This window comes from Tupaia chinensis, unplaced genomic scaffold (assembly GCF_000334495.1).
Source record: "Tupaia chinensis unplaced genomic scaffold, TupChi_1.0 Scaffold138665_1, whole genome shotgun sequence".
Classification (NCBI taxonomy): Eukaryota; Metazoa; Chordata; class Mammalia; order Scandentia; family Tupaiidae; genus Tupaia; species Tupaia belangeri.
In genome coordinates, this window is record NW_006198557.1 from 959,015 (window position 1) to 972,059 (window position 13,045).

General features: G+C 52.7%; 1 protein-coding gene across 2 annotated transcripts in view; it reads right to left on the minus strand.

The window, feature by feature from the left end:
- PDE4A (phosphodiesterase 4A) overlaps nucleotides 1-13,045 on the minus strand; it is a 53,264-nt gene that overhangs the window by 15,881 nt on the left and 24,338 nt on the right. The window contains exons 1-6 of one of the 2 annotated variants that reach the window (XM_006161543.3): nucleotides 12,637-12,863; nucleotides 4,756-4,947; nucleotides 4,202-4,238; nucleotides 4,041-4,111; nucleotides 1,929-1,978; nucleotides 1,650-1,762 (exon numbers count right to left, since the gene is read on the minus strand). In XM_006161543.3, the coding sequence (XP_006161605.1) occupies nucleotides 1,650-1,762; nucleotides 1,929-1,978; nucleotides 4,041-4,111; nucleotides 4,202-4,238; nucleotides 4,756-4,947; nucleotides 12,637-12,773 (600 nt within the window). In that variant the 5' untranslated portion in view covers nucleotides 12,774-12,863. Of the gene's footprint in view, nucleotides 1-1,649; nucleotides 1,763-1,928; nucleotides 1,979-4,040; nucleotides 4,112-4,201; nucleotides 4,239-4,755; nucleotides 4,948-12,636; nucleotides 12,864-13,045 lie in introns of those variants that run through there. The other variant, XM_006161540.2, reaches the window with a different exon arrangement.

The window sequence follows — 13,045 nt, forward strand, 5'->3', positions numbered from 1 at the left end:
CAGGTGGTGCCGGGGGTGGGGGGGGGCGTTAAAGGGGTATCAGAGCCCACAGGCCTCAGCCAGAACCCAGGTGGGACGGCCAGGGGATCAGCCCCCTGCCATGAGGACTTATCCTGTCCTTGGACACACCCAGGGACGGAAACACACAGCCAGACACGCCCCACACACAGACACCAACACCCAGAGACACACCTTCCAGAGACCCCAACACACACCCGTGTACTCGACGTCTTCTCACACACCTGCAGACATATACACCCATATGCTTTCAGTCCTACACGTATACCACACACGTGCTCGTACACACACACACACACACACACACACACACACAGCCACAACTCTGCTGTCGGACACACAGATAGGTAAACAGCTGACCGTGCAGAGACGAATGTAGGTTCAGACACACCCCTTCCAAAAACAGACCCACACCCTGACACGTGTGCAGACATACCCGTGGGGACAAACACCCAGATACAGGGCACACTTACATGTACCGAACACACCTGTGAACACATGTGCACACCAACACCAATGTCCACATGCCTGAGGACACACACGTCGCCAGGCCAGCCCATAAGGAAATCTTCACACTCACACCCACAGAGGTATAAATGTACAACACGTGTGCACACGAGGGCCGTCATGGCAACGCCCACAAATTCACACCCAGAGACACGGTCATCTTTTCAGATGCTTGACCCAGGGACACCGCTGCCTTCATATTTGAATGTTCCCAGACAAGCGTACACCCACAGACATATTTGCCCCCCAACAAAGACACACCCCCACCCGCACACTCACTTCCTAATAAGCATCCACCCACAGGGGCTGCCACCGCCCTGCACGACTCCAGGGAGCATCACTCACACTGCCTGCTTTCTGAATGGAGCTTCCCGGAATTGTGCAGTGCACGGTCTGCACAGCGGTCCATGGAAGCCCTGCAGTTCCAAACCCACACAATGCATTTAATACACACAGATACACTTGGATTTGCACCTGGACCAACTCACACACCTAGAGACACATCCTTCCAGCACAGCTCATGCATATAACACAGTTATGTCCCTGCATAACCGTCTGTGCACAAGCATGTACCCTCCACAGGCGCACGCCTACCGTGCCGCCAATACACCAGTGTTGCAAGGGGTAGCTGACGAACCAAATGCTACACGGGCCCACAGCCACAAATATACACCCGCACACCATACGAGCAACAATCTCAAGAGAGATAGTCACCTGCAGACAGGTGTACAACTAGACACACGCACACACACCCCAGCACACACACACACATCAGGCTTCGCCAGCCCTGAGAGAACTCAGAATCTACAGGAGCTGTCAACCTGGAAGCTACTGCCCAAAACCTGGCCCCGCCCAGGGAGCGGCCCCATCCTATTGTTTCTATCCAGTGATTGGTTCTATGCTTATAAGCCACGCCCAGTGTCTGACCCCACCGCACAGGCCTCGCCCACGGATTGGCCCTATCTACATCAGCTCTGCCCAATAGTTGAGCACCTATAGACCCCGCCCAGGGTTTGGCTCCATCCAGGAGCTCCTACACAGGGATTGGCTCTACCCCAAGCCACACCCAGTGGTTGGCCCCACCCACCGGCCCTGCCCACGGCCCAACCCAACCAACTGCACACCTTATGCGAGGCCATCTCGCTGACCGAGCGGTAGGTCTGCATGCTCTCCAGCTGCTCCAGACACCAGTCCAGCTCCTCCAACGTCTCCCGGGCCAACTGCTGACACGTCTCCTCTGGGGAAGGGGCGGCATTGGGGGCCGAGATTGAGAAAGTCCACATGCAGACCTCAGAGACCCCAGTCCGCAGTGATGGGGTGGGCCAGGTGATTAGGGTACTGAGGGACCCAGACCCTGCTGGGACACCCTGCTGGCCTTTTCCTATCGCCTGGGATTAGCTTACCTGACAGTGTGGCTTTGCAGACGGGGGTCTGGCCACTCAGCGGGGATCTCCTGCAAAGAAACAGGACTCTAATGTCAGCCAGGATCCCCCAAACTCCTGCCTCCCCCTCTCTGTGAATACCACCCATGTTCCTTTCTCTGAGCTCTGGCTGTGTCCCAGACACTCTGCCATTGTGTGCCAGCAGCCGCAATGAGCCCCATAAAAACCCATTTGTAGAGGAGAAGATCGAGGCTCAGGAATATGAACTGGCTTCCTCAAAGGGTTCCATGCTGTGTCCCCAAAGTTCCCTGGACCTTTACCCTCAGCAGTTTTCAGCCATACCTCCTGCCCTAAAATAAGAACTACTTCTGGAACCAGCAGATGGCGTAATGGTTACGTCGTTGGACTTCATATAGTCGACCACGGTTCGAGTCCCGGACACAGCTGCTTAAAACTCACACCAAGATCCTGAGAGGAGAATGGAGGACAAGGATCTGCAGCATAGCCATCCCTCCAGGGGGTGAGTTCTCGTTTTCTATTTGTCTCTTCAGCAAGTCCCCATGCCCTATAGCAAAAAACCCTCTTTCTCTTTTTTTTTTTAACAATTATTTTTATTTTAATTACTTTATTTGAATTTGACCAGAGAGAGAGTGAGAGAGAAAGGGAAAGTGAGAAAGCAAGCCACCAGGTCCAGGACTTGAACCACAGTCAGCCATGTGGGAGTCCAGTGCCCATAATCACCATGCCACCTGCTGGCCCCAAAAATCTCTCTCTTAAAAAAAAAAAAAAAGAAAAAGAAAGAAAAGAAAAGAAAAAAAAGAACTACTCCTCAGTCAGTAAGTGGTGTGGAAGTTAAGGTGCTGGATTCCATATGGCCAACTGCATGGTTCAAATCCTGGATCGAGCACCTGGGAAAACATGTTAGGAGCGTGTGCCTGCATGGGTGCCCAAAAATCCTGAGAAGAGACTGGAAGAGAAAGGATTATGGCATGGCCATCCCCCTGGGGAATGATTTCTCACTTTCTCCCTCTCTCTTTGTCTTTCTCTGGCAAGAGCATGTGCCCTCTAGCAAAAACTAAAACAAAACAAAACAAGCAAACAAAAAACAATCACTCCTGTTTAATGACCACTTACTCTGCACAGAGCAATGTTCTAGCACCTTCCAGATACCATAAATCCCTCATAGTAGCTATCTAATAAAGCACTCCTATAATTACTATTTCTTTTTTTTAAATTATTTTATTTCACTTTATTCATTCATTCCTTTATTTATTTCAATTTGACCAGAGAGGGATAGAGTAATAGAGAAAGAGAGAGAGAGAGAGCAAGATGCCAGGTCCAGGACTCGAACCACAGTCAGTCAGGTGGGTGTCCAGCACCCTTAATCACCATGCCATCTGCTGGCCCCTATAATTACTATTTCTTAAAAATTATTTTTATTGGGAACCAGCAGTTAGCGTAATGGCTATGTCTCTGGACTCCCACGTAGTCGACCGCGGTTCGCGTCCCGGACCCGGTGGCTTAAAACTCACACCGGGCACGTGTGCGTGCGTGCCCAAGATCCCGAGAGGAGAATGGAGGAGAAGGGATTGCGGCGTGACCATCCCCCCTGGGGGGTGATTTCTCGCTTTCTGTCTCTAATGTCTCTCTCTGTCTGTCTGGCGAGCGCACGCGCCCTATAGTGAAAATCTCTCCAAAAAAAAAAAAATTATTTTTATTTTATTTATCATTACTATTATTTTTTCAGTTTGCTACAGGGCTTGTATGCTCACCAGAGAGAAACAGAGAGAGAGAGAGAGAGAGAAAGTGAGAAAGCAATCCACCAGGTCCGGGACTCAAACTATGATCAGTCATGTGGGAGTCCTGCGCCTTACCCATCACGCCACCTCCTGGCCCCTATTTAACTGAGTGGGAAGAGACACATCATGGGACACCATTTCCCTAGCTAGCTGGTGTGAGGACCTGGAGTGGCCCTGGGACTTTGACAGTAATATCACTACAGGGCATCTAGACCCCTAGGTCTCTACTTGCAACTCTTCTGTGTCTTAGGACCCTGGCTCTAAGAAAGTGGTTGCGTGGATTGAGGCTCAGAGAGGTTGAGCGCCCGCCCCAGGTCACACAGCCTTGACTTACTTGTTGCTGGGAAGGGGCACATTGGTCAGGAGTGAGAAGTTGCTGCGGACGCTCCGGAGACTGGCCAGCACCTGAGACGGGGACAGCAGTTAGGATGGATGTCACCCAGAGGGACAGCGGGGAGGCCTTCTCTGCTTCACCGTCAGGGGACGAGGCCTCACCTGAGCAAACGGCGTGACGATGAGGTCCTCGGCGTGCCTGAAATCAAGGACATGGTAGGTCAGGAAGCTCCAGAGAAACTGGGGTACGCTCTCTGGGGTACACTGTGGGGGCTGGGCCCGGGGGGACTTCTGGGCAGGAAGAGGGGCTCAGCTGGGTGGACGAGCAGAGAAGCAGCAGAGAAAGGAACACACCTGCTGCAGGAGTGGGGCTGTGGGGGGAGCAGAGGATGATGGGGGGCTTAGGGGACACCCCGATGGGCAGGGATGGGGACCAATGACAGGACGAGGCTGGGTGGGACCAGTGGGTGCTCACACTTCCACACGTGGTCACAATGTGGCAACTGGCTTGGGGAAGGTGGGGGAGGGCGGGTGCTAGTGTGGACTTGAGCACAGGACAGGGGTGGCGTCTGGGGTCAGGGAGGAGCTGGGTGGCTGGGGGCGGGGTGCACATGCTTTCTGCCAGGCAGGAGACCCCATTCCTCGCTAGGAAGGGCAGCTTGTCAGGGGAGGGCAGACCCCAGGGAAACTGGCGAATGGGAAGGGGCGATGCTCACGCCTCGCTGGTGACCGACGAGTTCCGGGACATGGTCTTGGGTGACATGTCATAGTCGCTGTCTGAGCGGTACAGGAAGGACTCTCGGCGCTGGCTGGTGGCCGCCCCAGCGTGTAGCACCAGCCCTGGGCTCGCCTGCGAGTCCAGGGGGCTGCGGCCAGGTGAGGGTGTGGGGCCATTCTCCCCCTCGAAGCTGCAGAGAATAGACAGGCAGGAAAAGGTCAGGAAGGCTAGGAGAGTGCTGGGGAGCGGCCAGCAGGTGGTGAAGTGGTTAAGGTGCTGGACTCCCACATAGCTGACCGTGGTTCAAGTCCTAGACCCGGAAGCTTGAAACTAACATGGGGCGTGTGTGTGCACGCGCCTAAAATCCCAAGAGGAGAATGGAGGAGAAGGGATTGCGGCGCAGCCATCCCCCTAAGGGGTGATTTCTCGCTTTCGGTCTCTCTGTCTCTCTCTGTCTGTCTTTCTGGCGAGCACATAATGACCTATAGAAAAACCTCTCCAAAAAAAAAAAGATGGGGGGACCAGCAAATGGTGTGGTGGTTAAAGCACTGGACGCTCCCACATGGCGACCACAGTTCAAGTCCCGGACCTGGTGGCTTACTTTCTCACATTCCCCCTTCTCTCTATGTCTCTCTCTGGTTAAGTTAAAATAAATAAATGAATAAAAAATAAATTAAATAATTCTTTTTTTTTTTAAAAAAAAGATGGTGTTGGGGAGGGCAAGAGGGATGGGGAGACCTAGGAAACTCCTAGCAGAGATAGAGGCAGGTCAGGGGACACTGTCCTCTATAGGGTCTATTCACGCTGCAACCCAACCCCTGTCCCAGCCAGCCCCACACGTGGGTGCCTGGTTTGCTCAGGGAGTTCCCAGGATGTGAAGCCAGGACTGTTCCTATGCAAGTCTAGTTGCGCTGCCACTGTGCCATCGCCTGGTCCCAGATGGAGGATGTTAAAGACAGACAGATATTGGAACCAGCAGATGGCATAGTGGTTGCATCACTGGACTCCCATGTGGTCAACTGAGGTTCGAACCCCAGACCTGGTGGCTTAAAACTCACGCCGGGCGTGTGTGCATGCCTACTCAAAATCCCGAGAGGAGAACGGAGAAGGGATTGCGGCGTGGCCATCCCCCCCGGGGGGTGATTTCTCACTTTCGGTCTCTCTGTCTCTCTCTCTCTCAGGAGAGCGCACATGCCCTATAGCAAAAAGAAAAAAAAAAATCTCTGAAAAGAAAAATAAAAACAAAAGAAAGAAAAAACCAGATGGATTCCTCTGCAGGAATGGGAGACCGGGACTCGCACAGATCGGACAGTTGTGGACCGCGGTGTGCCAGGCCCTGTCATAGATACTGGGACACCCCAAGATGTGGGACCTCCCCTGGCTCGGTCCTCCTTTACACCTCCTTGCCAAACTCCATTCTGAATCTATTTTTTACCCTTCCTTTTTTTCTTTTAAAGAATTATTTTATTTTATTTATTCATTCATTTATTTTAATTTGACCAGAGAGAGACTGAGAGAGAGAGAGAGAGGAGAGGAATAAAAAAAGCCACAAACCAGGTCCAGGCCTCAAACCGTGGTTGGCCATGTGGGAGTGTCCAGCACCTTAACTACCATGCCACCTGCTGTTCCCCATATTTTTTACCCTTCCTTAACGGGGCCCCTCGATTCTAACCTAGACTGGAGTGTCACCTCTGTCCTGGTACGAAGCTCGGAGTGTCCTCCATGGTCTATTCCTCCCATAGCCACTAGATAGAGCCTGTGAACACCTGAGTCAGGTCAAGTCCCTCCTCTGCTCAGCACCTTCTATGGCTCCCACCTAACTGAGGGCAAAAACTGAAGTCCTCAGGCCAGCAGGCAGTGAGGAGGTTAAGAAGGCTCGATCCCACATGGCCAACTCCATGGTTCGAGTCCCAGACCCAGGGCCTGAAAAACACGCTGGAGGCATGTGAGCACATGGCCAAAATCTCAAGAGGAGAATGGAGGAGAATGGAGTGCAGTGTGGCCATCCTTCCTGGAGGGGAAGGGGGGATTTCTGACTTCCCCTCTCTCTATGTCTGTCTCCACCGAGCGCTCACACCCTGTATTAAACAAGAGCAATAACCAAAAAAGCAGAAGGGTGGGTGGGGAGCGCAGGGGTGGGGGGTAGAATGGGGGGTAGAAGAAAGATGGGAGAAAGGTCTTTCTTTTTTAAAAAATTATTTAATTTTATTTGTTATTATTATTTTTTAGTTCGACCACCAGAGAGACAGAAAGGGAAAGTGAGAAAGCAAGCCACCAGGTCTGGGACTCGAACTGTGGTCAGCCATGTAGGAGGAGTCCAGCGCCTCAACCACCACGCCACCTGCTGATCCCAGAGATGTGTGTTTCAAGTTTCAACTCTGCGGAAACGAAAATGGAGACAGATGTGGCGATGGTTTGCCTGACGATGTGAATGTATTTCGTGTCAGTGAACAGCATAATCAAAAATGGTTAAAATGGTCAATCTTATGTTATGTGCATTTTATCCTAATTTTATTCTCTCTCTCTTTGGCTATAGGGCATATGTGCTTGCCAGGGAGACAGAGAGAGAGAAGGAAGGTGAGAAATCATCTTCCGGGGGGAAGGCCACCCTGCAATCCCTTCTCCTCCATTCTCCTCAGGAGTTTGGACACGCATGTGCAAACAGACACGCACCCAGCGCGATTCTCAAAGCCACCAGGTCCAGGACACGAACTGTGAAATTGGCTATGTGAGATCTAGCACCTTAACCTCCACCTTAACCAAAGGCTGGCTCTTTCTTATTTCTTTATTTTTGCTCTAGGGGGCATGCGCTCACCAGAGAAAAAGAGACAGAGAGACAGAAAATGAGAAATCACCCCCCAAGGGGGCTAACCTTGTCGTAGTTCCTTCCCCTCCCTTCTCCTCTCGGGACTTTGGGCATGCACGCACACAAGCCTAGCGTGTTTTTCAAGGCCCCAGGTCTGGGACTCAAACCATGGAGTCGGCCATATGAGAACCAGTCACCTTAACCTCTACGCTACCGCTGGTCTGCACTCGGTGTGTTCTACAAGCTGCCAGGCGACCATGTGGGACTCAATTCCTTTCATCTTTTCTTTTGTAAGAATGATTTATTTAATTTTATGTATTCATTCATTTATTTTTAATTTGACTAGACACACACACACACACACACACACACACACACACACAGATGGAAAGTGAGAATGCAAGTCACCAGGTCCGGGACTGGAACCATGGTTGGCCATGTGGGAGTGTCCGGTACCTTGAACCCACCGCCAACCCCCAGCTGCCTTAACCTTTGAGCTGCGGGGCAGCCCCAAAGCACTTTCTACATATTAACCCAGTTACTTTTTTTAATTTTAGAATTTTTTTTTTTTTGAGAGGTTTTCGCTATAGGGTGCGTGCACTCGCCAGACAGACAGAGAGACAGAGAGACAGAGAGTGAGAAATACACGGATGTTGCCCCTTTGCCTCTCGAGATTTTGGGCACACATATGCATCCGGTATGAGTTTTAAGCCATTAAGTCCGGGACTCAAACTACAGTTGACCACATGGGAATCCAGCATCTTAACCATGTGCCACCTGTTGGTCCCAACCCCGTGATGTCTTCCAGCAACTCTATGAGGTGGGTCCTGTTAACAACCCACCATATGGGCCAGTAGGTAGCGTGGTGGTTAAAGATGCTGGACACCCACACGGCCTACAGCGGTTCGAGTCCCAGACCTGGAGGCTTGCTTTCTCACTTTCTCTCTCTCTCTCTCGCACTCTGGCTCTCTCTCTCTCTCGCTGTGTCCCTTTCTGTCCACATTAAAAATAAAAAGTTGGTGGGACCAGCAGGTGGCATGGTGGTTAAGGGCACTGGACTCCCACACGGCTGACTGTGGTTCAAGCCCCAGACCTGGTGACTTGCTTTCTCACTCTCTCTCTCTCTCTCTCATGCTATTGCTCTCTGTTCAAATTAAAATAAATAAATGTATTCATAAAGTTAAATAAAATAATTCTAAAAAGAATAAAATTAAAAAAAAAAAAAAGTTGGGGCTGGCAGGTGGTGTGATGGTTAAGAGCACTGGATTCCCACATGGCTGGCCATGGTTCAAGTCCTGGACATGTCAGTTTTCTCTCTCTCTCTCACTCTATTCCTCTCTGGTCAAATTAAAAACTAAGTAAATAGGGGACCAGCAGGTGGCGTGGTGGTTAAGGCGCTGGACTCTCCCAAATGGCTGACCAGGGTTCAAGTCCTGAATCTGGTGGCTTTGCTTCTTCACTTCCTCTCTCTCTCACTCTCACCCTCTGTCTCTCTCTGGTCAAATTAAAAAATAAATGAATGAATAAATAAAATAAATAATTTTATAAAAACTAAGTAAAATACATTTTTTATAGTTAAATAAAATATAAATAAATAAAGTTAACATAAAATCATTTAAAACATCATTAAAAAATAAAACACCATATGATGAGGAAACTGAGTCCCAGATGGGGGCTGCAAGGAGTTGGCTGGTGGTCTCACTGCAGAGAACCGTCCTATGTCCCAAGGCCTGGCCTGGAAGGCTTGCGAGTGACACCGGGGAAGGGAAAAGAACATTCCTACCTTCAGAGGAGCCAGCCCTGGCTCTGGAGCTTCCCTGCAGGTTAGGGACGGGAGAGCCAGGCCCCAAGAGGGTGCCCAGCTGGTCTAACTGGGAGCCACAAGCCCCTGGGCATTCAGCTCACGTAAGCAGGAGCCCAGAGGCTGCGATGGGCCAGGCTGAGGCCTCCCTGGGGCTTCTGCTGTTTGTGCTTCAAGAGCGGATGTCCCTGGGGCCTAGGGAGGACAGAGGGAGTGTCCTAGAGCTGCTGAAGGTAGCCCAATAGCCCAGGAGAGTGGAAGAGTGTTCACCAGACCTCTGAAGGACCAGCAGATGGTGTAATGGCTACGTCACTGGACTCCCACGTAGTTGACTGCGGTTCGAATCCCAGACCCGGTGGATTAAAAATCATGCCAGGCGTGGAATGGAGGAGAAGGGATTGTGGCGTGGCCATCCCCCCTGAAGGGGGGATCTCTTGCTGTCTGTCTCTCTGTCTCTCCAACACATTCCCTATAGCAAAAATCTCTTTAAAAAAAAAAAAGGAAGCAGACCCCTGAGTTGTATGGAGTCACTCCTCCCTGGCTGGCCACTGACGACTCTGGGTGGCCCAGAGTCAGGCTGGAGGCTACTCCCATGACGTCCCAATGGGACCCAAAGCCACAAACCAGACCCAGGGGTAGCCACCCATCTGACATCTAGCCACATGCCCAGCTTCCCCATTGGAGGTGAGATGATCTGCCCAGTTTCTAAGAGAAGTTGCTCTTTGCCTCCTCCTCCATGGGGCCTCCAGGACTGCCCACTTGGGCTCCTGAGCATCAGATTGGGCCTCTGGAGGGCTGAGCAGCCCAAGGGTAGATCTAGACCCTGAGGAGTCCTGCTGCAAGGCCTGATGGGAAACAAACACACTGCTGGGGGGTCAGGAAGGGCGGGGAAAAGGGACAGGTCACAGTGGCAAAAATTATGACAGACTCTAATCAGGGTAGTTAGAGTCACTGTGTCATGTCTGGACCTCGGAGTATCCCCCCTTTCGGTTTTGTTTTGAGTTTTTAAAAATTAATGATTTAACTTTATTATTATTTTTAATTAGTTTTTTTTTCCATCTAATTTTACTTATTTATTGTGATTCTTCAGTTTGATCAGAGAGAGAGAGAGAAAGAGAGAGAAAGGGAGAATGAGAAAGCAAGCCGCCAGGTCCAGGACTTGAACCTCAGTCAGCCAGGTGGGAGTTCATGCCTTCACCACCACACCACCTGCCGGCCCCTATTTATTATTGTTTTTTAAATGAATGATTTATTTCATTGTATTTATTGTTATTATTTTTTTTTACATTTGCCACAAGGCATTCATGCTCACCAGAGAGAGAGACAGAGATAGAGAGAGAGAGACGGAAAGTGAGAAAGCAAGCTACCAGGTCTGGGACTTGAACCATGGTCGGCCATGTGGGAGCTCAACACCTAAACCACCACACCACCTGCTGGTCCAGTGCCTCCCCCTTTTTTGTAATTGCCAGAGAAAGAGAAAGGAAGAAAGCACCCCCCCGTGGGGAGTGGTTATACTAGAACCCGTTTCCATTGCTCCCTCCTTTCAGGATTTGGGGTGCACACATGCCCAGAGTGTTGTTTCTTTTCTTTTCTTTTCTTCGGAGGGGTTTATTTTTGCTATACAGTGCGTACACTCACGAGAGAGACAGAAAGCAAGAAATCACCCCCCGGGGGGATGGCCACGCTGCCATCCCTTCTCCTCCAGTCTCCTCTTGGGATCTTGGGCATGCACACGCACCCGGTGTGAGTCCGGGACTCGAACCGCGGTTGACTACATGGAAATCCAGCAACGCAGCCATTAAGCCAACTGCTGATCCCAGTGTGTGGTTTCTTAAGCCACCACAGGTGGGTCTCGAACCACACCCGGCTATGTGAGACCTAGCTCTCTTAAGCACTTGGCCACTCGGCCGACTTAACTGCCCCCATTTTTCCAGACGAAGAAATCGAGGCACAGAAAGAAAGAATAACTTGGTTAGTAACAGACCGAGGGTCTGAACGCAGACAGCCGGACTCCAGGTTCAAAGTGGAGTGTCCATCCGGGTGTCTGTCTCCCCCAAGGACACACATGGAAAGCAGGCCTGCCGTGTCCCCGGGCTCCCTGCCCCTCTCTCCACCTGACTCCCTTTAAAGGTGCCAGGCAGCCTTTACGGAAAGGGCTGGCATTTGCTTTGTGAAGGTCACAGGGAGGTTGAGGGCGGGCGCTGGTGTGTGTCCGCCAGGAGGGGGTGCGGTGCCAGGTGCCACGGCTGTTTGTGGGGCTGGGCGTGCAAGGTGAGTGGGTGTCTCGGGTGTGTAGGAGTCCCAGCGAAGGAGAGCTCTGTGTTCCCGGGCACCCGTGTGCACAGCTGTGTGCAATTGCATCTGCGTGTGTGCGTGTGTGTGTGTGCGGTTCCCAGACGTTCACAGGTCCCTGTGTTTGTAGCTGTGTGTTTCTGACTCAGCGTGCTAGCACACAGATGTCATGACCATCCCTGAGTGTCTGTCTGGCTGCTGGCAGGAGTCTGTCTGCAGGGGGTCCCGGTGCCGAGTGTAATGTACCCAAGGCTGGGCGCCACGGTCGCTGTGGTCTCTGTGGCACTTGTGGTGTGGCCTTGGGTCACCTGCAGGGTACTCACGTTGCCCCGAAGAGCTAGGAACCACACACAGAGTGTAGTAAACACCAGGTGACCCTGACTGCCCTGTGTGTGGGTGTGTCTGTGTGTGTCTGGGTGTCCTGGGTCGAGACCATGTCCTGGTAGCTGCTAGGATTAGTTCTGGGGAGCTAGAATACCCAGGACTTAAAGGCCACGTTGCTGCCCCAGTTCTGTCCAGAGGAGTCTGAACACCCTTCAGACTCCCGGAACCTCCCTCCCCACCCCCACCGCCACCCCAGCTTGGTTTTCAGCCTTGCAGCCCAAGCAAAGGGGAGGGCAGGGCGGGGCAGAGCAGGGCCCTAGGGGCCTGGCTCCAGGCCAGTGGCCTGGGAGTGGAGCCCAGGTTACGCTGGACACCCGTATTTGCCGCCAGGGTGAATGCCAGCAGCCCAGGTTCAGGACACAGAGGGGGTGCGGAATTCTCCTGGGGTAGGCAGGAACCTGGCAGACCCACTACTCATTTGGGGGGGTCAGATACCCTCAGAGCACTATGACCTTAAGGGCCTGGGATAGGGTTGGGGGCCCCACCAGATCCTGGAAGCCACTTAAAGGACTCCCAAAGGCAGACTGAGGGAGGGTCGCCCCCAGCACAGCCAGCACCCTCAGTATGAAGGAGAAAGCTGGCCCTGAACCACCCACCTGACGGATCTGCCCAGCAGGTGTCGACGGGTGTCCTCATCGCTGAAGGAGAAGTGGGTCAGGGACTCGGGGCCCGCGGGGGGCAGTGCCAGGGCAGGGGGCCGTGGCCGAACCCGGGGCACTGCACCGGAGCGCATGGGAGCCAAGCGCCGTTGGGGTGCGCATGGGGACAGCTGCAGCGTGGTGTGGCGTTCGCCGAGGTGTTTGCAGGCCGCCAGCGGCGCCGCCTCCTGCACACCCGCCCTACCCGCGGTGACCCCTCCAGGGACTGCCCCAGGCAGTCGGGTGTCCAGGGCCCCTGCCTCCCCCTACAGGGACACTGCGGAACTGGGCGCTCACTTCCCGCCGGCCTCCTCCCCCCTGGGCCTCTGGGGTGCCCGGGGCTCCGGTTTCCCGGGCTCCAGGCCCG